The sequence below is a fragment of the Pinus tabuliformis genome, chromosome 7, assembly GCF_031772625.1.
Source record: "Pinus tabuliformis cultivar Carrire ecotype Pingquan chromosome 7, CPIR1, whole genome shotgun sequence".
NCBI lineage: Eukaryota > Viridiplantae > Streptophyta > Pinopsida > Pinales > Pinaceae > Pinus > Pinus tabuliformis.
Genome location: NC_142293.1, coordinates 821,315,500 through 821,338,993, shown reverse-complemented (window position 1 = coordinate 821,338,993; position 23,494 = coordinate 821,315,500). Strand labels below are relative to the sequence as shown.

The 23,494-nt window shown below is 40.8% G+C and overlaps 1 protein-coding gene across 1 annotated transcript in view; it reads left to right on the top strand.

Annotated features, from left to right (window-relative positions):
• The window catches only part of LOC149250128 (ribose-phosphate pyrophosphokinase 4-like), a 187,264-nt gene that overhangs the window by 86,641 nt on the left and 77,129 nt on the right, over positions 1–23,494 (top strand). The window contains exons 3-5 of the mRNA XM_089456395.1: positions 11,052–11,147; positions 11,395–11,463; positions 11,615–11,743. Of these exons, the coding sequence (XP_089312521.1) occupies positions 11,052–11,147; positions 11,395–11,463; positions 11,615–11,743 (294 nt within the window). The remainder of the gene's footprint in view (positions 1–11,051; positions 11,148–11,394; positions 11,464–11,614; positions 11,744–23,494) is intronic.

The following is a 23,494-nucleotide window of genomic DNA, read 5'->3' as shown; positions in this document are numbered from 1 at the left end:
TTATCATTGTATTTCCTAAGTAGGAATATTATAGTGGTATCAGAACTCTGATCTTGGCTTAGCCCTGGGGGTTATCTCTATGACCTTGGTGGACAAACAGAATGTGACTTACCGGAGGCAGAGAGATTGGAGTAGCAAAAGAGAGTTGGAAATCACCCCTGATACAGAGGCACCAGAGCAGGCAGTGGAGGAGGTAGATATGGGGGAGCCAAGGATTAAAGAGGAGGCAACATTTGACAACCTTTGTTAAAATTGGCAACTAGGGCCAAACTTCATGTGGGTCATCTTATTCATGGCTGATAATATTTTTATTAGGTTCCTCTCGTCGAGAGGTGTAGGATTGATCTAAAGATCATCCGATTCCGATAAGTATTTATGGAGATATGAATTTATTTTGATTATGGAATAATTATCAAACTAACCTACAACTCATGTAGGCTCAGAAGCCCAACAGTCGCATCTATTCAAATATCAACAGTTGTGTATAAATACAGGAGGACTTTTCCTCATTTGCACTCACTCATCTCTCACATCTCTCTCTCTCTCTCTCTTGCACAGAAAAGAGGCTCTTCTCTATTGTGCAAAAAAGAGACTCTCTCTCACACATGTGGAAGGACGCTGCTGAACCTGAAGCTGCAACTGCAGATCCAAACTTTGACTAGCGTTGACCATCAAACCTCCTCTTCTGAACTGCTCTGTAGGTCCATCTGGACCTCCTCTGAAGGCCACATTTTTTGGTGGTGGAATCAAGCTGATCCGACGACCGGTTTGCGAGATATAGTCTGCCCTAGTTTTGATGATGAAGCCGCTAATGCTGATGCTATTGATCTAGGGTTTGTTACTGCTGATATAAATCGGATTTATTGTACTATTTCTCTCTGCTGAATTATTGAAGATAAAAGAAGATTTGATCAAAGGGTTTCCCCACACATTGTGGGGTTTGTCCCTGGCTAGCCGCCACATCTTGTGTCTCTTGTCTTGGTTTGTTTTCTGTTGATCGTTTAATGTTCTATTTGCATTTTACTTATGCACATGTGATTGCTAATCTATGAATAATAATAAGAAAGAAAAGTAAATTGCTCTAAGCATAGAACATACCATAACTTAACATGGTATTAGAGCTGAGGTGAAGATAAAGCCCGAGCAAGAGCAAGAGCAATCACCGAAGAGAAGATTGGCAAGGCTATCTTAAAAGAACTATGGGGTCCTCAACACTCTTCCCTGCCGAAGACAAGCTCTGTGAGAAAGTTGATTATCACAGATGGAAGATGTCTATCGATCTAACCCTAGAAGATCAAGTAGTGTTGGACCATGTGAGAGGCAATATTGCTGAGCCTCCATCAATTGCATCCGCTACTGCTAGGAACAAATGGAAAACCGGAGAAGTCAAAGCAAAGAAGATCATCCGGGACTCGATTGACAAGCACTTGGTGGCCTACATCTTCGACCTGAACACCTCCAAGGAAATCTACGATAGACTGGTGAGTTTATTTAAATTTAATGATGCAAGTCAAGTTTTGTTTCGTAGAAATAAGCTGAAGGAAATTAAGAAGGGTAAAGATGAGAGTATGCAAGCATACTTCTTAAGGATCACTGAAATCAGGAACGATCTCCTATCTATTGGGGAGACTATTACTGATAGGGAAATGGCACTCATGACTCTTGGAGGATTACCATCCGAATGGTACGTGTTCAGGACTACTCTTCTGAACAATAATGTAATTCCTGGTTTCGAGGAATTAATGACTAGATGCATTCAAGAAGAAACAAGGGTAGAAGAGCAAGAAATGTCCATGCCTAAAGGTCCTCCTGCTGCCTTTTCTTCTCATGCTAAGAAAAGAAATAATTCCGGAACTAAATCAAAAGGAAAGGCTGGACCTAAGGGTGGAAGAAAAGGACGATGTTACATTTGCGATAAAGCAGGTCACTATGCAAGGGAGTGCCTTGATAGAAAGGACTCACACTGGGACGATGATCAAAATCCCTCTCATGACTATCAAAGGAATGGCAAATTCAATAGCAGAGGTAAAAGGAGTGCTGGAAATCAAGGAAGAGGACAACCATTCAAGAAGGCTAGAAATTCCAGGTATGAATCCAACATTGTTGAAAATAAGCAGGATGAATATTATCTACCAGCGGCTCTGTCTACCTCTGCTCCTTCGGACTCAATGGGAATTTGGCTCATTGATAGTGGTGCCTCAAGGCACTTCACTGGTTACAAAGAAGTTCTCCATAATCTGATAGAGAAAGAAACTAATATGGAAATTGTCCTTGGAGATAATATGAAATATCCCAAGAAAGGTGTAGGCAATATCTCTCTCAAATTGAATCAAGGTAATACGATCCACTTACAAGATGTATTATATGTACTTGACCTCAAAAAGAACCTGGTGTCCATCTTGGCAATGGAAGACAAAGGCTACAAGGTAACCTTCAGTGATGGCAAGGTACGTATATGGAAAAATAATGTTAAAGATGCCTTCACTCTTGGGTTTCGAGTTGATTCATTATATCAGGTCGATGGAAGTCCGCTAGGTGTCATGTCTTATGACACATCTCTTCAGTCCGAACTTTGGCATCGGAGGTTTGCCCACCTTCATTATAAAGCTCTACCCGATGTAAGACAAATGGTGACAGGGATGCCCGAATTCCGAGTAGAGAAAGAAGGTGTATGTGCCGAAGGAAAGCTCAAAAGGGGACCATTCCCCTCAAGCCAAAGCAAGACCTCCGATATATTACAGTTGGTTCACTCAGGCATACCTAAGGCTGGCATTAAGAGGGAGACTACTACACCACATACTCCTGAGCAGAATGGTTTGGCGGAAAGGAAGAACCGTATGTGGAAGCTGTCCAGAGACTTCCGAAGCTTCTATGGGTAGATGATGTAACAATGCCTGATGTGGAGGAACCCATGGATCCTATTTATCCACCTGAGCCTTCCTCTTCTAGGAAGAGGCCTTCATGGCTTAGGGGGCTACTTGATGATGCTGAAGGACACGTTGCACCCCGAGGAACTTTCCGTGAAAGTAAGAAACCTAACAGGTATCAGGGATACCTGACCATCATGAGCACGATCATAGAAAATGAGCCTTCATCATTCTCAGATGCCGTTAAGCATCAAGTATGGAAGGATGCTATGACCGACGAATATGAGTCTATTACGAAGAATTATGTCTGGGAAGTAGTTCCGCGACCCCAGGACGAGACAATTGTCACTTCTAAATGGATTTACAAGATAAAGCATGTAGCAGATGGAAGTACTAAAAAGTATAAGCCTCGTTTTGTTGCTCGTGGTTTCTCCCAGAAGGAAGGTATAAACTATGATGAGATATTTGCACTTGTTGCCAGATATACGACCATCCGCTCGATCATAGCCCTTGCGCTTCACAAGTATGGAACTTACATCTGATGGATGTCAAGACCGCATTCTTGCATGGTTCGATCAAAGAAGAGGTCTACGTGGAGCAACCCAAAGGATTTGAGATTTATGATAAAAAATCTCATGTATGCAGGTTGAAGAAAGCTCTTCATGGGCTGAAGCAAGCACCTCGAGCATGGTATGAGAGGATCGATAGCTACTTGATGAAGCTGGGATTCCCTAGGAGTGAAGCTGATCCTAACCTTTACTTGAAGGTTGAAGATGATAATCCTCTCATACTGGTGCTGTATGTGGATGACCTCTTTCTAACAGGTGAGACTTTAGCAGTACAAGCAATCCATGCTCAAGCAGAAAGGTGCCAAGAAGCTTAAGCCTCGTTTTTGTGGGCCATGTCGAGTCACCCTACGGGTTGGAGAGGTAGCGTATGAGTTGGAGCTGCCTCCAAGATGTAGGCTTCATAATATATTCCATGTGTCTTGCCTAATAAAGACATTGGGTCAACAGGTAACAACAACTGCAGAGTTATCACCCTTGGATGATGAGGGGCATTTGATCTTGGAGCCCGAGGCTATTTTGGACACCAGAGAGAGGCGGTTGTGGAACAGGATCATCAAAGAATTTTTGGTCAGATGGAGAAATTTGCCTGATGAGGATGCCACTTGGGAGGGTGAGCAGGTACTCCAACACCCCTCTTTGCAGTTGCTTGGGGACAAGCAACATTTAGGCGGGGAGGACTGTGATATTCCCACTTAGCAACTATTGCTAAGTGAGAATATAATTTTTGCCCAATTTTGACAATTTTGGTTTCTAACTTAGGAGAAGTTTTTTGGAGGACCCCGCTTCCAAATTTTGATTAAGGAAGGCACACACGCAAGGGAAGGAAAGGCAAATCGAGCCCCTAGTGGAATGTGGGGGCCACCCAAGGGGAAAAATACACACCACTAAGCAACTTGAGCTTCTTGGGGAAGAAAGGCATTCGAGGATGGGTCCTACATGAGGAAGAGGCAACCAAGGATAAATAGAGGATGCTCACATCAGTTTGCACCTTTTGACACTTTGACAATTACTCTCACCTAGCACGCTTGAGTTGTTGAGCCAAGTCTGCACCCGAGAGTCTCAAGCGAGTTTCTCACCCCCTGCTTTGGTGGACTTCGAGTGCCAACCTAATGAGGGAATTCGATATCTTTTGTGAGCCAGTTCAGCATTATCACAGGCATTTCATGGGGCTTTTCTGTTGCTTCCTGGACGTAGGAGAGGAGTACGAATTATCTTGGAGGGGCCAACAAAGAGCAGTAAACTTGTTGACGATTCCAAGGGAGCATTGCATCAGATATTGCTGGAGATTTTGGGAAAAGATGAGCCAAATGTGAAAATTCCACAAACTGGAATCTTATTGCAGCAACTGGTATTATTTCTCCTAATTGTTAATTAATTTAACAATTTATCTGCTATGACAAATATCGAAATAAACACATTGCAACCTTCACAAATAAAATACTGTGGAAAAATAATGCATTGGAAACTGAGAAATGCTAGCACACATAAAATATGAGACAATTATTTTTGGACAAATGTCCCCAAAAAAACCCAACTTGGGAAAACTAGTGCAACAGTGAGGGTTTTTATTATTATGCAGCAATGAAAATCTAAGTACAATTTGGATGCTTGAAATTGGCAATCCAAAACAAGAAAATCTGGGCAAAATTATTGAAGGGAATTCCAGAAGCAATCCCGACACAACTTGCCTACATAAAACTCGACCTCCTGAAGCTTCTGTATCACCCTCTACATTGGAATGTGCAGTCACTATGACGTCTAGCCTCTAACTGGTCTTTGATGAAGTCGTTTTGCCTTCTGCTGCTGAGAAATTCGTCTCTCTGGCCCTTTGGAACCTCTGCCCGACCTCTAGATCTGAGAACGATTTTCTCTCCAACAAATCGAACTGCCCTCTCTGAAGCTACTGCACAAAGCTTTGCGCTGCCTCACTAGGATAACTCAGCCCTCTTGCTGCTGCCTCTCTGGATCTGGAAAACTTCCTCTGGATCACTGTCCCTACCCCTCACTCACTGCTTCGATCTCTGGCTCTCTTCGGCAACTGATTGCTGCTACTCAGGAAATCGATCTGCCAAGAAATCGAATTGCTCAAGTGTTCTCTCCATCACCACATTGACCTCCTCTTATAATCCACTGTTGGAGAACCAATGACCAAGATTAAAACATAATCGATGGCTAGGATCATCTCTAGATCGATTCGTGTGAGTTTCTAGACTATTCTAGCCTTATCTCAATTAATACTAATTAATTAACCATATTTCCTAAGTTTAGACTTAGGAAATATTAAAAAAAAAGTGGTTAATAAACTAATTGAGACACTTCTAAGCGAAATTTCCAAAAACGATTTCTGGGTTTTGGAGATCCCATGTATTCTAGCCCCTCCACCAAAATTTCATGGCTAGAACAGATCCAATGTTACAAAAACTAACACCAGATTTTCAGGAGCCCTTGCTGTAGTAGCGTGACCTTTTTTGAGACTGCGTGGGCCTGTGCAGGAGGTGTTTCTGGTTGCACGTGGGAGCTAGGGAGGTGGCCATTTGGAGCTGATTAGAGCTGGGAATTTAGGGAGTTATCTGGAGGAGTGGATCACCAGTGTTTTGCATCATTTTGGAGGGCTGGAGTAGTGAATTTTCTAGGAGGGCCAAAATACCCAACCAGTTGAGGAGCATGTATTGGGGTCAATTTTGGGGGTTGGAACTAGGCCAAACCCTTTTTGGGTTTGGTGGGTTATTTGAGAGGAGTCTGGGGTTAATTTCTCAGAATTTTCTGAGCACCAAAAGTGGGTCATACAACAGATCCTATGCAACAGACAGTGTAGTTTTTCCAAGGTAGTGCAGGGCATAGTTGAAGCAACACATTCCAACCTCTGGGCATTGCACTTTTTCACACAGGGCTTGTCTAACTTGCCTTTTTGGCAAGCCTAGGTGCACTTACACCATACCCCCATTGTACTACTGTTCTATTTAATAAAATGGCTCAACTGGGTGCTATTTTTGGAGAAATTTTGGGTGTTTACTCATGTGTTTGAAATTTTGTGTGTGCATGTTCATTTTTGTTGGTTATCACTGCATTTCCTAAGTAGGAATATTACAATGACAGAGGCACGATAGTTGTTTAACACTTTGACAGAGAGTGGCTAAGATTTGTATATGGAGCTTGGTAATGATGCCAAGTATGCAGTGAAGGGGGTTGGAACTGTTAAACTTCGACTAGAGTTAGAAGGGACATTGAAGAAAAACTTGCTCTCAATGTCAATCATGGAGGAAAAAGGATTTGAGGTCAGATTCACACTTGAGTAGGTGTTCATTCGTCCCGAGAATTCTAACCGAAACACAACAATGGTCATTAGGGTTAGAGAGAGTAACTTACACAGGTTGATGGGAAAACTTGTTCGGATATTCAAGGATGTTCAAGATCATGAAGAGGCTCCTAGGAGAACATTCAGGGAGAGAAGGCCTCAGAAAAAGGATGTTGTGTCAAGACTAGAGGAACAACCAGTTCCAGGTGGCTCTTTAGGAAGTTCCTCCCTCACTAAGAGGGAGTGTTGATGTTTGTAGCTTGGGAAGGTACTTCTGTGCAAGCCTAAGTGTTTAGATGTGCAAAAGTCGCATAATACACCCTTAACCTTAGCAATTACTTTAATGATTAAATCAATTTCATTTTATAAGATACAATGGGTTAATCTAATGAAATGCAAAGGCTTTTGCATTAGTGAATTAGATGAATCTCAAATGTCAATCTCATGTGAGCTGAGAACTAATCTCAATCATTAATCACTTTGGAGGTTAGGGTTGTGGATTTGTTCATAACACAAGATTATAAAAGAAAGGCTAGGCTAAGGGAGAAGGCATAAAAGTGAGTAAGCACAAGACATTGAGAGCAGGACATCTCAGTGAATGGGTGGAGAAGGACTTCCATTCAAGTGTCACGAGTTCGAGGAAGGTGCAAGGAGCAACATGGGAGATCTAGATCTGCCAGGTCAAATTGAAGGATGGTTCTAAGGATTGATCAGTTGGATCAGATCCAGGTTCATTGTTGTATATGTAATTTCCTCAATGGGCCATTTTCCAAGTAAGGGAGCTCGAGTAGGTTCTAAAGTTATTTTTAATGAAGAACTGTTGAATGGGAAAAATATTTTTGTGTTCATGTGATTGATATTGGTTGTCTAATTTGAATGCGCTGTTTATATTTTGTTAAGATCCCATTTGTGCTTTTATTTAGTAGATCGGTACTGTTTGGTAGTCAATAGCCAAGTTGCTAGGTTCATAAATTTAACAATTTTGGGGCAAAATGGCCATTGCATTGACTTCGTCATGACATTTGTGATTTTCAGAATCCCCAAGGCAATTTACAACTATTGAGGCGGTTTCAAACTCTTGAGGCATCTTCATAACTCTTGAGGCATTGGTCACAATGCCCTAGGCACTTGAGGGTCCTTCTTCATGCACTTGGACTATCAATTCCATGCCACGTCACATCTCACATCTTTGGAGGCAAATGTCCCACATTTTGATCAGCTTGTCCTTCTCCTTGAAGAGTTGGTGGGGTTCTTCATAACTGGGCATATGGGTTCATGGCATATTTTGACTTACTAATACTCGAATCCACTACTCTCATGATTTATTGGTCCACACATGCCATTTTGGGGATTACTATACACACATGTCGAGGAATATTGTTGGATTAAAGAGGGTCACCTCTCTCTTCATGGATATGGTTGAGTGTTCTATACACTCCACATGTTGAGGCCTTGTATCATGATTTGAGGATGATGTCCACTCTAGTTGTTACTTTGCACATTGTATCATGCTTGTTGATGAGACATCTCTCCTTGGAGAAGATCTAGGAGGTTCCAAATCCTAGATCTAGAAGTAGGATTGCGTTGCATATTTTAAGGGTGGCCTAGCTTTAGTTGCAGTTAACATTGGACAGAGTGCTTATAATTCTGCTATATTAAATGTAGAATGGTCACAAGGTTTCCAAAATGTGGTCATAATAGAAAACCAGGAAAAGATTGACACAATTATGGTGCTTTTAACATCTTTTGGGGGGGAATTTTCGTTGCAATTTTGACCACTTGTTAGATGAGCCCCCCACATCTTTTTCTTGAGCGCTTTTCTTATTTGGGGAATTCATTGTTGATATATGCCCATGGTGAAGAACGTCCTAGCTCTTGAGGCCACATAACCTGTGTTTCTATGCCTATTTTGAGGAGTTGGTTGTGAATCTATCAACTTGGAGGCCTTTGGAGGCTAGATGTTGCATCTTTGACTCATCTTTTTTCGTCTTTGATGGAGGTGTCCCACTCTGTTGGGTCTATTTTGGTTGGAGTATTGTATATGTGGCTTGACCACTTCATTATTTTGTGTATTGTAGATTAATTAGTTGGAGGAAATAATTCTTTACTCATGACTAGATCTACGAATCATACCTGAGATATTATTATTCAATTGTAAAGGAAGTTGAGCTAGTCTCTATATAAAGAGTAGCTCTTCCTCATTTGTACTCATGGTTGTTTTGAGATTAATTGACATATCTTTCTTGGAGCATATGGTTGTGTAAAGGTTTCTTTATTTGTGGTTGTTGTTGTCAATTCTTGAAGCTTCTCTATCTTGGTTCTTATTTGGTGCATAGAGATTGATGGTGAAACACTCAATTCTTTTACAAGCCAACTAGATCAATCCATTTGAAAGGTAAAATGTACCACTTGGGGGGAAGGCATTTTGAGGTAACTCCTCTCCTTCTTCCTCTGCTAGTTTGATCACTATTTGGCTATGTTGCACGAAACTTCTAGGAACCTGGCGTTTTGGGCCATACCGGTACCCAAAACTCCGAAACTCCGCTGAAACTCGGCCGAAACTCGACCATCATATGATCATCTATGAGAGTTAATATAGACTAGGTTTTCCTTCAAAATTGTCATCTATGGGTGTTATTATCCTTTTTCTTGCAAGATAATGTGTTGTTCACTTATTTATAGTTTTTTTTATATATTTATATACATATATGATGTTTCCGCTGACGTTTCCATTTTTGAGAGGTGACGTTTCTAAACATATCTGTTTCGGAAACTTTGAAACGTTTTGGCATTTCGTGCAACTTAGCTATTTGGTGCCTTGCTTTGTCTCTCCATCTTAGAACCCTAGCGATAAGTGTTGAGTATGTTTATCAAGCTATAGTTGACCTTGTTGGTGAAGGTAGATTCCTTTCATTCTTTAAAAATTCATAACTCTTATTTTTAATTATTTTAACCATTATTTTATTATTTTCCTTAGGAGGCCCATTTTAGACCTACATCAATGCTTCTCTTTTTGATTCTTGACATTTATTGGTTTTGTTCTTAAGCATGGAGGTCATCCAAGGGTTTTATGCCATTGGTTCAAGAATTCCAATTTTATCAGGAATATGGTTTTATATCAATGTCTAAAATACACAAAGCACCACGATTATTTTGTACTTCATGGGAAGGGGTGTATCCCCAAATATAACAGAAAGCGGGGATGATTCCTCTAAATAGGGAGGAATTGATGAGACTTAGTTTAGTGAACATGTGTGGACATGTATCATAATGTACATGAGTACACTTCCATATTTTATCCTTATGCTTTTGTTGGGTAACTAAGTCTAGTTTGATCACTCACCCCATGATTTTATACCCTATATATAATAGTACGGATGAGTGTGCAATATGTGTACATTGTGGCAATCTCCCTTTTACTTGCATGGTTGCTCTCCCTCTTGTATGGGAGTATTCCTATTGTGTTGTGTGATGATATCGGTATTGACAGGAGTCAATTGATCAATTAAGAATAATCTTGGCACTGATGGCCTACATGGGTTCTCATGGCGCTCACTTTAGCCAGAAAGTCTTTTGATGCTGTCAAAGAAGGGCGATACTTGTCTATATAATTAGGAGGACAAGTCATGCTCAACAATGTGAGAAATTATTAGACATGAACAATCATCTTGCTAACATATACCAAAAGAACCTATATAGAAGAGAAGAATACATAACTAGCAGCTTTGGAGAAGATGAAAGAGGCATCCTCCCAAGAATGTTTTGGAGAAAATGAAAGAGGCATCCTTCCATGAACAAACAAGGAAAATGATAGCGATTCCCTTTATCAACTAAGATGACTTGTGAAATCTCAATCTTATCTTTTAAACACTATTCTTAGAATTTTTTGCCTAACTGAATGTTATGTTGGAGAACTCAGTAGCCTATCTACTACAATTAACCTTAACTTCAACAAGAAGTATCAGTCCTCACATAACAAAGGTCCATAGAATGAAAGCACACATAAATTTTGATCATAAATGCATATGACAATCAAAATCCTTTCTATGGTTTAAACTTTAAACTTTACTTAAAAATAAAATATGTAGAAACATCATAATATGAATGCACAAATGCACAGGCGACTTTCTTCTTTATACTGAGATGGCATTATTTAGATTTGTCGTATAGTTTGGATGAACGCCGTTTCTACTAGCTAAGGCATCCCTAGATATTTTTGGTCTGGTGCATAAACTATCTTCCTTATAATTTTTCTTAATTATTATGTCTTTGGTGGTACAGAAACTAAATAAGATGATTTTCTGAGTGCTCTGAGTTCAGGAAAGATTCTACTTTGGGGATAACGTCCTTCCTTGCTTTGAAAGTGGGGTGCCATTACTCAAACACCGACTTCACCAACTTCCTGATTCAGACAATGTGAGTTTTGAGGGGTATTCAATTGCTTATCTTCGTGATCTTGGATACTTTGTTCAACTGCAAAAAACTCAACAATAGTCTAATAGGAGATTGCGGGCATTCCAATTAATTCTCTAATGTCACCAGCATTTGCCTGTGAACTTAGCACAGGTACATACAACGAAAATTGTGTGCATGCTTTCACTCTCTCACACACAGTGTAAAGGAAGTTTTTGATCTTTTATATAGTTCAATTTTGCATGTTCAGATAACCATAGCGTTTCCAGATGATGGTGCATGGAAACGATTTCACAAACAGCTGCAGCATTTTCCGACAGTATGCTTTTTGTTCTTTTTCTTTCTGCAGATGAATGTCTACATAGTTTGTCCGAGTTAAAAAATAGACATGATTTGGTCTTTCAGTGTCTGTTGGCTTTCCAAAGCCTCATGAACAATTGTTAGCTAATTCATGTAAAGTCAAATTACAGGTTATATGCACAAAAGTCCGTGAAGGAAACAAACGATTTGTACGTCTCAAGGAGGGTGATCCAGCAGGGCGGCATGTTGTTATAGTAGATGACCTAGTGCAGTCCGGCAGTACCCTTATTGAATGCCAGGTATGTACTATGAACATATTCATGGATTCCAGGATTTTCAGGTTCGTTGTCTTGTTCTGGCCTAAGGAAACAAAATTTATCTAGTCAAACAACTTGAATGAGAGTAGTACGTTACATTTGTCATTCCAGAAGGTAAGAGATCTGTAACTTTAGTGTCGTAGACTTTTGGTTAGATACATGTACATGCATATGAACATGTTGTGCCACAGCTGTGTTAAAAAATAAGGAAATAGCAACAGTTAAAAAAGGTGCAATTGAATTAATAACTTAATTCCAATATATCTCTTGGCAGAAGATATACTTGTTAATGTTATTTTTGTCACAGAAAGATATCTGGCTTGAAACAGAAAATATTATAGTATATGCAAATAGAAGTGTATTTTTCCTTGTAATTTTTAACCTGCACGTTAGTATTACAAATTTACAACCATAGGAACGCTTTCAGATTCCTCCTTGTTTTGTTTTGAACTCTTGATTAAGTAGTTCAAAAACATACTAATTATTATTTTTTTTCGGTATGATAACAATAAAAAAAAAAGTATTGACCTTGTATTGTTTTTAAGAAGTATTGTGGCCTCTTTCTGCTGCAGCTTGGTACTGGGAGCTTTACATGCACCAATATCTCCACGGTTTCTCTCCTGCTACGCATCTCATAGCTGTCATGCCCAGTTTGCAACTAGATCACCGTGCACAAGTTTCCAAGCGTGTGAATGGATATTTCCCCGTAACAAAGTGTTTGTTTGGAAATTTTGTAGTAGTGGAAGTTCTCATCTACAAGCAATCCACACAGTCGTACCCTCCTCAACATGCAACCATACGGTATTATGTGCAATGTACAGCTCACCCATGCAGTGTACGGATCTATGTGGCCACCACGTGGATCGTATGGCCTCAGTATTCCTCTGCACGACGCAAATGTGCCCTTCAAGTATCAATTCAACCCAACAATATATAATATACCACTCTACCAGTCAATTGACTTGCACATGCAGTCAATTAAGGGAATTTGACCTTTTTATTTGCAGCTAAACAGAGGAAAACGTTTTTTACAGCAAGAAAAAATTTCCTTCACCTCAAGAGTGCACTAAAGCTTTGAAATGACTAGGTGCTTGTCTTGACTTGCCTTCAAGGGGGGGATTTTGTCTTCAAGGGAGGATTCATGATCTATGCATTTTTGAGGCCTTTTGTAATGGAGGGTATAACTTCTTCATCTGAAGGAGTTTTTTTGCACAGAGAGGTGCTCTCCAACCTAGTATGGTAGAGAAGTTGTACTGTCCTGTAAACATTTTGACTTGGTCAAAATAAAAAAAAGTAAATAAAAATAACGTTATGTTAAAATAAAAATAACTTCAAACTAAAATAATAAAAATAAAAATAAATTACGTCAAAATAAAATAATAAAAATAAAATTCTACGTTATTATTATTTTTTTGTTAATTTCGTTGGGTAGTTAAGATAAACTTGACTTCGTCAAGTTAGGGGTAGTTTTTGAGCTCCAAGTTTATGAGAACCCATGGTATTCATGTGGAATATAGCCTATTTAAAAGGGATCCCTCTCGGCACTTGGTAAATCCAGAGTTAAGATGGATCTAAGCTATATTCATGTGGAATATAGCCTATGTAAAATGGATCTCGGTGCTTGTAGATCCAGAGTTAAGATGGATCTAGGCTGGTTTTAATCAAACTGCGTATTTTAACAAGAAGAGTGTGTTGATTTTCTAGTGCTAAGAGGACAAGCACAATTTTCTGCTACTGATAATTACTTCTAATGGTATTTTTGCACTTTCCAGATTATCATTAAGCAATTACACTTCAGAAAATTAAAATATAAATGCAATAGAACAGTAGAACAATAGAGATCACAATAGAATAATAGGCACTGCAAATTTTTCACCTAGGAAACCCAACCTTGGGAGAAAACCCAACAGTCTTTTCCAGGATAATTTATTGTTCAATTCAACAAATGGTACAATCTGTTTTTTCAGTCAAAATTGGTCAATCAGACCACACAAACTAGCCAGGTCAAACCTGGTCCAATTACCCACAAAATTCAGTCAAACTGCTGCCCAAAGATCTCGGTCAACTCTGCCCAAAGATCTCAGTCAACTCTGCCCAAAATTCAGTCAAACACTGACCAAAAAATTCTCGATCAACTCTGCCTCAGAAAGTCTTGGTCAACTGCAGTCAACTTTGCCTCAGAAAGTTTGGTCAACCTGCCTTAGACAGCCTGTGGTCAACTCAGACAAAAAAAAGTTTTGTCAACCCTCCAGAAATTCGGTCAAACAGAGCAGTCAAAGATTTGGTCAAACAGGTCAGAATAGAGCTCGGTCAACGCTGGTAAAATAGATCAGAAAACTGGGTCAAACTCCAGACTTCTTCTCTCTCTTTCCTTTGGATATGTGAACAAAAGATATCTTGTTTTTGTGTGTTCCGAATTGATGCCAAGGAGGGAGGTCGAATGATGTATGTATATTGATCAAATCATGTGGGTTTTGACTGTGAAAATTTCTAACCCAAAATTCTACCGCAGCAACTGATTTATTTCACCTACTTATTCTTCACAATAAGTTATTTACGAAATCCCTACAACAAACATTAAAATAAATTCTACTGCAGTTATCACATAATTACACAGAAAATAACAACGATATACATGCACAAGAACCAATCACATCAACACAATTGCTTTTGGACAATTGTCCCTGGAAAAACCTAATGTGGGAAAACCAATGCAGCAAATGAGGGTTTTATTAATCTTCAGCAACAATCGCTTTACAAGGAATGATTTTACAGAGAAACTGAGAGAAAACACTTGAGACTTTCCCTTGAAAGTTTCTGACACCCTAGAGACCCTTCTCCCACTTCTGCGTGGCTCTGCGTGGTTCTGTGTCCCTCTGCGTCAGCTTGCGTGAGGGCTGCGTCTCCCCTGGACTGCATCTCCCTCTTCGCTGTCTCTCAATGCCCCTGTGTCACCTCCTCCTCAGTCATTGACTGTTGTTGATGCCCTCCTCTTCCTCCACCCTACAACTCTCTCTGAAATCGATCTCCTTCTCTTTGAGAATCGATTTTCCTTGGGACACTGAGTATCTGCCGGTGTTTTTTCAAATGATCCTCAAGTCTTCTCTTATACTTTTCCTGTTGATGAATCAATGACCGAGATTAAGTCTCTAATCAACGGCTAAGATTAAAACAGACTTGATCCTCGTCTCTTAGAAGCTTCTCACCCTTATCTTTATTAATGGCCATTAATATTTTTATTTTCCTGAGTTTAGACTTAGGAACCCATTAAAAAAATATTAATTATTTTAATAACTCCTCATTCGGGTGGAATTTCTCGAAACGATTTCTGGGTCTTGGAGATCTTATGTGCCTTAGCCTCTCCACCAAATTTCAAGGCTAGAGCACATCCGATGCTACCCAAAATCAATACTCCCTCTTGGCGATGAATGTGCTCTAGCAATGCTTTACCATAGAAGCATCATACTGATCCTCCACATCGGTCCTCTATGTTGATGCTTGGCCTGCTGCCCCACATCATCTGTACTGCAGTTCCCTCTCAACACGCTGTCCATAGCACTGCCACTGCTACATTTGTACTGTAGTTCCCTCTCAACATGCTGTCCATAGCATTGCCACAGTTAACTGCTACACTGCAACTCCTGATACTTATCGATTTCTGCTACTGAAATGGATTCTTCACCATCCCCATCTTCTCCCTGAAATGAAGTTTGAACAAACTTTATTCTTCCTAGAGCCTTAGTGAGGATGTCTGCCACCTGTTCTCCTGTAGGAGTGTACCTCAACTGTACTACCCCTCGTTGGACACAGTCTCTGACAAAGTGACACCTGATATCAATGTGCTTCGACTGATCATGAAATACTGGATTCTCAGAGAGCTTGATGCAACTTTGATTATCACACAAGATCTTGGTCACCTCCATCCTTCTCCTGAATAGATTCACAAGCAATTTCCTAAGCCATATGGCTTCGCATGAAGTTGTGCTAGCTGCCATATATTCCGCTTCAGCTGAGTTTAGAGCCACAGATTTCTGTTTTCTACTACACTAGGAGGTCATTCCCGATCTGTTAATTTTAGGTATGTTCTATGCTTAGAGCAATTTATTTCAATTTTCATAGTTAGCTCAATATCTTTTCCAGATTAGCAATCACATCAGCATTAAAGTAAACTGCAAATAGAACATAAACATAAATCGCAGAAGACAAGCCAAGACAAGAGGACACAAGATGTGGCGCTAGCCAGGGACAAACCCCAATGTGGGGAAACCCTTGATCAATTCTTCTTCTATGTTCTTCAATAGTTCAGCAGAGAGAGAGAGAGAGAGAGATAGTACATTTACAACAGAAGTCAACACTTTGACTTTCTATATTTACATGAGATCAGTTGAAGACATGCTGCGTCCATTGACTCTCTAAGGTGACTTCTTCACCTATCATAGTGCTGCATCTCGTCCACTTGTTGCACCTCATCGTGCTGCACTTATCATCACAGTGCTGGACCTAATGACCATACTATGCATTTCATGTTGCTGCTCCTGTCACTGTGCTGCTCCAATCATTGAGCTGCTCTTATCACGGATCTGCACCTAATGTTGTACTCATCGCTGATCTGCACTCAATGTTGCACCATCATTGATCTGTACTCAATGACTGCTATGCTGCACTTCATCATCAGTTGCACCACTGTCTTGCTGTCACCTACATGCTGCATACGGCAATACTGTATCTCTGTCATGGAACAACCTTAGCTGCTTGCTATGGCTTGTAACCTAGCAAAGCAACTAGCTGTAGCAAGAGATTCTTCTAACAGATCTCATGAACCCTTTATACATACCCAGACATGATCTTGTTACAACGCTGTTTGTTATACTTGACTTTGCTGTTAGCACTTTGATTCACCAACCAAGTAAACAGTCCTAGGAACAAATTATGTCCAAGCATCTTGCTGTAATACAATAACCCTTGCTGTAGTTTTAGATCCACTTTCCTTGCTGTGTCTAAGGGTCCTTTCATACATAGATAAGGGCTCCTTCAATTAAGGTTTTCCTCCTATATTTGCTGCAGCCAGGATGTCCTCCATTAGGACTGTGACAAAGGGCAACACTGGCCCTCCTTTGACAGCGGATGAGGGCATACCGGAACGCATCTTAAACTTCTGTTTGGACAGTGGTTTAATGGACAATTTGACACCTGCTAGGAACCTTGTTAGCAGTGGCTTGAACCTCCTTCTTGGACTGCTGTTAGGGTAGATAGGAGCCTCATTAGGGCTTCTAGATTGGGCTACGTAATAGTGCCTCTTGACTGTGTTAAAATTGCGGATTAAATCCCTTCCTTGGACAACGTATAACTCTCTTCCTTCACTGTGTGTGCATCTCTCCCTTGACTGCGTTTAGGGCACTAGATTGTGACACTTGATTGGACTGCGGTTAGAGCTTGTCAAGCCTTTCTCTTTATAGCGAATACATGCCTCCTTTTGGTGCCAATGAAACCCTCATTGACTGCGGCCTAGGAGTCTTCTTTCTCTGCGGATATGACCCCTTCAGGACAACGTTAGGTTGCTTAGCATATAGGTCTCTCCTTGAAGCGTAATGGGATCATCCTTCACCTTCTTGACAATGTTCTAGAGTATCTCCTTCCATGGCTGTGATTTGATCTTCCTTAGGGCATTAGGGCATCATGAGGCTTCTTCCTTTTACAGCTGATTAGGGCATCATTAGGCCAGCGTATATCCTAGGGCACTCCCTCTAGATCTCATCTTCATCAAACCCAAAAATAGGATAAAGAGAGATCACAAGAGTGAGTGTGTCAAATGACTTAAAGTCCTCTTCTATTTATACTAAAACGTAGAGCACAAGAGGGGGTTATTTGGTTGTTGGCCGACCTTGACGAATTGTCCCATAACACAAATAAATTCATATCTCCATGAATACTTATCGGAATCAGATGATCTTTAGATCAATCCTACACCTCTCGATGAGAGGGATCCAAGAAAAATATCAGCTTCCATTAATAAGATGACCCACATGGAGTTTGGTCCTAGTTGCCAATTTTAACACTCCCTCTCAACTAGGGAGAACTCCATTTGCTGATCCATATGTTCGACTATACTATCTCTGCTATTAGTGCCCTGCACTACTCTGCTAAGCTCTGCTTTAATTTGCTTTGCTCTGCTCTGTTGAACCATGAAGAAGAAGAATTGATCGAGAATGTCTCATACGATTCTCTACTGACCCGAAGTCAGTTTTATTGATCCCAGATCAATATCACAAGAGAGTGTCTCAAACCACTCATACTGATCCCATATCAGTTTCATTGATCCTAGATCAATGGAGGTCATCCTAGCATAGGGAGTATGGTAGATACAACGATGCATCCATCGATAGTACTACTATGGTCCCTATCCTCGTTTCCCTGCTCATTGATCAGATGAGAGGTACTTCCCATGAGTCCCTGACTGCATGGGTAGGATGCCTCGACAGGAGAACTAATCATCCTGGCCCACGGGAGAACTAATCATCCTGTTCCACAGTTGCCACAGGGTGTCACAGGGGAAGGTTGAACTTTCTACTCTGTACATAGTGCACCACCAGGGGATGGTGAGTCGCCTTGTGGTCACATGTCGCTCCAGTAAGTACCCCAAGCCCCCCAGAGCTCCCAGAGCTCAATGTATGCAACATGCAGGACCCTTTTACAAAGGTCTCTCAACGACTCCAAGTCGTTCGGGAAAATCACAGATTTGATCTTTCCCCGGGGCTTTGACAAAGTGTATGCGACCTGTACATCAATCTCAATGCGATGGAGCTTCCTCGCTCATCGACTTACCATATCCCAGATAAGGTAGTATCTAATGTCTATCTGCTGGAGCAATCATCGAATACGGGATTTCTCAATAATCAAATCCCCCCTGGTTATCACAAAGAATCACAGTGGTATTCATAATATGTACAAACAGCTCACTAAAGAGCTTCCTCAACCAGGCAGCTTCATACGAGATCATACTCGTAGCTATGTATTCGGTCTCAGCAGTGCTTATAACAACCGATTTCTACTTCCTGCTCATCCATGATATCGAAGCAGAATCCAAAGAGAACCAGCACTGAGAAGTGCTCTAGTGTTCCTCCAGATTGTCTGCCCAGTCAGCGTTCGAATAATCATGCAGTTTCATATTTCTGGCTGTGTATCTCAATCCATGAGAGATTGTGCCTCGAAGATATCTCAGAAGATTCTTGGCACAAATCCAGTGATGTTCAACCAAATATGAGCTCACCATGCTAACTGCAAAACATATGTTTGGACGAAAGTTCACCAAGAACATCAACGCAATGAGTTTATGAAACTTAGAGGCATTTCCCAAATCTGGTTCGACATCACTACCATATAACTTCTGAAAGTTAAGATCCTCGAGGTAGTCACAGGCTTGCAGTTTATCATTCCACATTTGGAATCCAACTCCCTCTTACTTCTGCAAATGAGGGGGTCTGCACCTGTCAAAAATAGGTCGTCCTCATAAGGTGCCGGTATGAGAGGTCTATCATCTGCAACCTTAGGGTAATGGTTTGGATCGGTTTCACTCCTAGTGAGTCTCAGCTTCATCAGACAGCTATCAATCCTCTCATACTACGCCCGGGGTGTTTTGCTTCAAGCCATAGAGGGCTTTCTTCCACTTGTATACATGAGATTCCTGATCATGAATCTCAAACCCCTCGGGTTGTTCCAAACCTGTGGACCTGCTACATGAGGGGAATGGTCCCCTTGTAAGATTTTCCTTCAGTACATCTCAGACATGTACCTTCATGCTCTTCTAGAATTCAGGCATCCCTATTACCATTTGACTCACATCGGGTAGGGCCTCATAATAGACCTTCGGTGTTATAGATGAGATGTGTCAACTGACATGGTCCCCAATGGACCATCCTACAACTTTGTACAAATTGCCAATCATGAACCCATGAATAAAAGCATCTTTGAAAATTATATTTTCAAAAACGTACCTTTCCATCGATGAATGCCACCTTGAAACCTTTAACTTTCATTGCCGAAATGGACACCAGGTTCTTCTTGCGATTAGGTACATAAAAGAGATTCTGTAGATGAATCGAGTTACCCTCATTCAATTGAGGGGTAACACCCTTTCTGGAATAGGTGGCATCAGCTCCAAGTATAATCCCACGAATGTTTACATCTCTACCAAATTAGAGAGACAACACCCTTCTATCCGATGAGTGCCTTGAAGCACTACAATCAATAAGCCAGATTCCCAAAGAATTTGAAGGAGAGGGCCCATACAAGATAACGCTTCTTTATCTTATCCAAAACAACATTTGATTCTTCATACCTGGGGTTCCTTGCTTTCTTTGAAGAGTCGGCCATTTCCTTGATGACCTGCATTACCTGTCATTCCTTTGATCATTGAAGATGTCCCTGGAATGATTGTTATCTTCATCAAGAGATGTGTCTTTGCCATTCAGACACTCCTTCGCATAATGGCCGAACTTATTGAAACCAAGGCATCTACCTTAACTTCCACCCTTAGATCCGCACTTCCCAATGAAGTGATCTTTAGGTAGGCCATCAAAAACTTCCGTTGCACCATTCTGATAATATTCTCTGCTTCGACTTCACCCTCGGTGAATTTGAAGAGGGATGAGGAATCCACTGATCCTTTTGTCCTTTCCCAACTATCTTCGGTGATTGCTCTTTCACTCTTGCTTGGGCATTGTCTTCACCTCAGCTCTGATACTATGTTAATTTTAGGTATTTTCTATGCTTAGAGCAATTTATTTCAATTTTCATAGTTAGCTCAATACCTCTTCCAGATTAGCAATCACATCAGCATTAAAGTAAACTGTAGATAGAACATAAACATAAATCGCAAAAGACAAGCCAAGACAAGAGGACACAAGATGTGGTGCTAGCTAGGGACAAACCCCAATGTGGGGAAACCCTTGATCAATTCTTCTTCTATGTTCTTCAATAGTTTAGCAGAGAGAGAGAGAGAGAGAGAGAGTACATTTACAACAGAAGTCAACACTTTGACTTTCTATATCTACATGAGATCAGTTGAAGACATGCTGCTTCAACTGACTCTCTAAGGTGACTTCTTCACCTATCATAGTGCTGCATCTCGTCCACTTGCTGCACCTCACCGTGCTGCACCATGCTGCACTTATCATCACAGTGCTGGACCTAATGACCATACTATGCATTTCATGTTGCTGCTCTTGTCACTATGCTGCTCCAATCATTGAGCTGCTCTTATCACGGATCTGCACCTAATGTTGTACTCATCGCTGATCTGCACTCAATGCTGCACCATCACTGATCTGTACTCAATGACTGCTATGCTGCACTTCATCATCAGTTGCACCACTGTCTTGTTGTCACCTACATGCTGCATACGACAATACTGTAGCTCTGTCATGGAACAACCTTAGCTGCTTGCTATGGCTTGCAGCCTAGCAAAGCAGCTAGCTGTAGCAAGAGATTCTTCCAACAGATCTCATGAACCCTTTATACATACCCAGACATAATCTTGTTACAACGCTGTTTGCTATACTTGACTTTGCTGTCAGCACTTTGATTCACCAACCAAGTAAACAGTCCTAGGAACAAATCATGTCCAAGCATCTTGCTGTAATACAATAACTCTTGCTACAGTTTTAGATCCACTTTCCTTGCTGTGTCTAAGGGTCCTTTCATACATAGATAAGGGCTCCTTCAATTAAGGTTTTCCTCCTATATTTGCTACAGCAAGGATGTCCTCCATTAGGACTATGACAAAGGGCAACACTGGCCCTCCTTTGACTGTGGTGAGGGCATACCGGAACACATCTTAAACTTCTATTTGGACAGCAGTTTAATGGACGATTTGACACCTGCTAGGAACCTTGTTAGCAGTGGCTTGAACCTCCTTCTTGGACTGCTGTTAGGGTAGATAGGAGCCTCATCAAATTGCGGATTAGGGCTACGTAATAGTGCATCTTGACTGCGTTAAAACTGCAGATTAAATCCCTTCCTTGGACAACGTATAACTCTCTTCCTTGACTGTGTGTGCATCTCTCCCTTGACTGCGTTTAGGGCACCAGATTGTGACACTTGATTGGACTGCGGTTAGAGCTTGTCAAGCCTTTCTCTTTACAGCGAATACATGCCTCCTTTTGGTGCCAATGAAACCCTCATTGACTGCGGCCTAGGAGTCTTCTTTCTCTGCGGATATGACCCCTTCAGGACAATGTTAGGTTGCTTAGCATATAGGTCTCTCCTTGAAGCATAATGGGATCATCCTTCACCTTCTTGACAACATTCTAGAGTATCTCCTTCCATGGCTATGATTTGATCTTCCTTAGGGCATTAGGGCATCATGAGGCTTCTTCCTTTTATAGCTGATTAGGGCATCATTAGGCCAGCGTATATCCTAGGGCACTCCCTCTAGATCTCATCTTCATCAAACCCAAAAATAGGATAAAGAGAGATCACAAGAGTGAGAATTTCCTCAAAGCATCTCATGCATTTGAGTGAGAATTTCAGTGAGAGTTTGTGAGGAGTTGTTGAGTTTGTTTTTGGAGCAGCAGTGAGGAGTCTTGGGCAAGCATTGTAGCTGGAGTGAGGAGCTTCTTGGGCAGCCATTTGGAGCAACATTGAGGAGTTGGTTTCTTGGAGCAAGCTTGAGGAGGCAGTTTGTGCCTGGAAGTATTTTTTTCACTTGTAGAAATCTGTTTTTGCTTATTAAATTTTATGTGAAAATCTTGAAATCCTAAAGAGTGTTTTTTGTGACAGAAATGAACATTGAATCAATGTTTTTTTGTTTTGTTTTCATTTTCAGATTTTTTGATTTCATTTCCAAGTCAAAAAATGGCACCTAGAGTGAAAGATGCTGCTTGGGCATATGTTGAAATGGTTGATAGTCAAATGCATTGCAAATTTTACCAAAGGAAAATTAAGGAAGGTCCTTGGGACATTAATAGGCTGAAACAACACTTGGCGTGGATTCGAGGCCAAATTACTCCATGTACCAGAAATTGGGGAGATTAGGAAGGATTTGTTAGCCAGCTTTTAGAAGTTTAAAGAAGATAAGGCTAGGCAAAAAGAGTTAGAGGCTGAAATTGGAAGAGGAACATACAAAAAATGATGGTTACCAACCCCCATTTTGATTTTGAGGGTTCGTCCTCTATCCCTTGTACTGATGCATCCAACCCCTTCCGATATGTTCCTCCCTTTTTTGAGTCTGTTCAAGAAAAGGGAAAGGGTAGAATGAAAAAGGGTGATATGAATATCAAAAGTTATTTCACTCCCTCTTCTCCATCAGATGGACATGGTCCTCAAGCTAGTAGAAGTCAAATGCAGCCCACTTTAGATGACCTTTGGAAGAAAGAATTGAGGGAGACTGCTTGTGATTACATAGCTAGATGGTGGTATGATGCTGATATCCCCTTCAATGCTTCCCGTTCACCATATTATGAGCCTATGTTTGATGCCATACATGCTGCTGGAAAAGGCTTCAAAGGCCCTACTATGCATGAGCTAAGGGGGTATCGTTTGCAGAAAGAAATTTTATCCATTAATGACTATTTGAAAGATTTCAAGGACTCATGGGCAAGAACAGGATGTACCATCATGTCAGATGGATGGACTGATCAAAGAAACCGTACCATCATAAACTTTCTTATCTTCTGCCCACAGGGAACCATGTTTCTAAAATCAGTTGATGCATCTGATAAGGTAAAAGATGGGCAA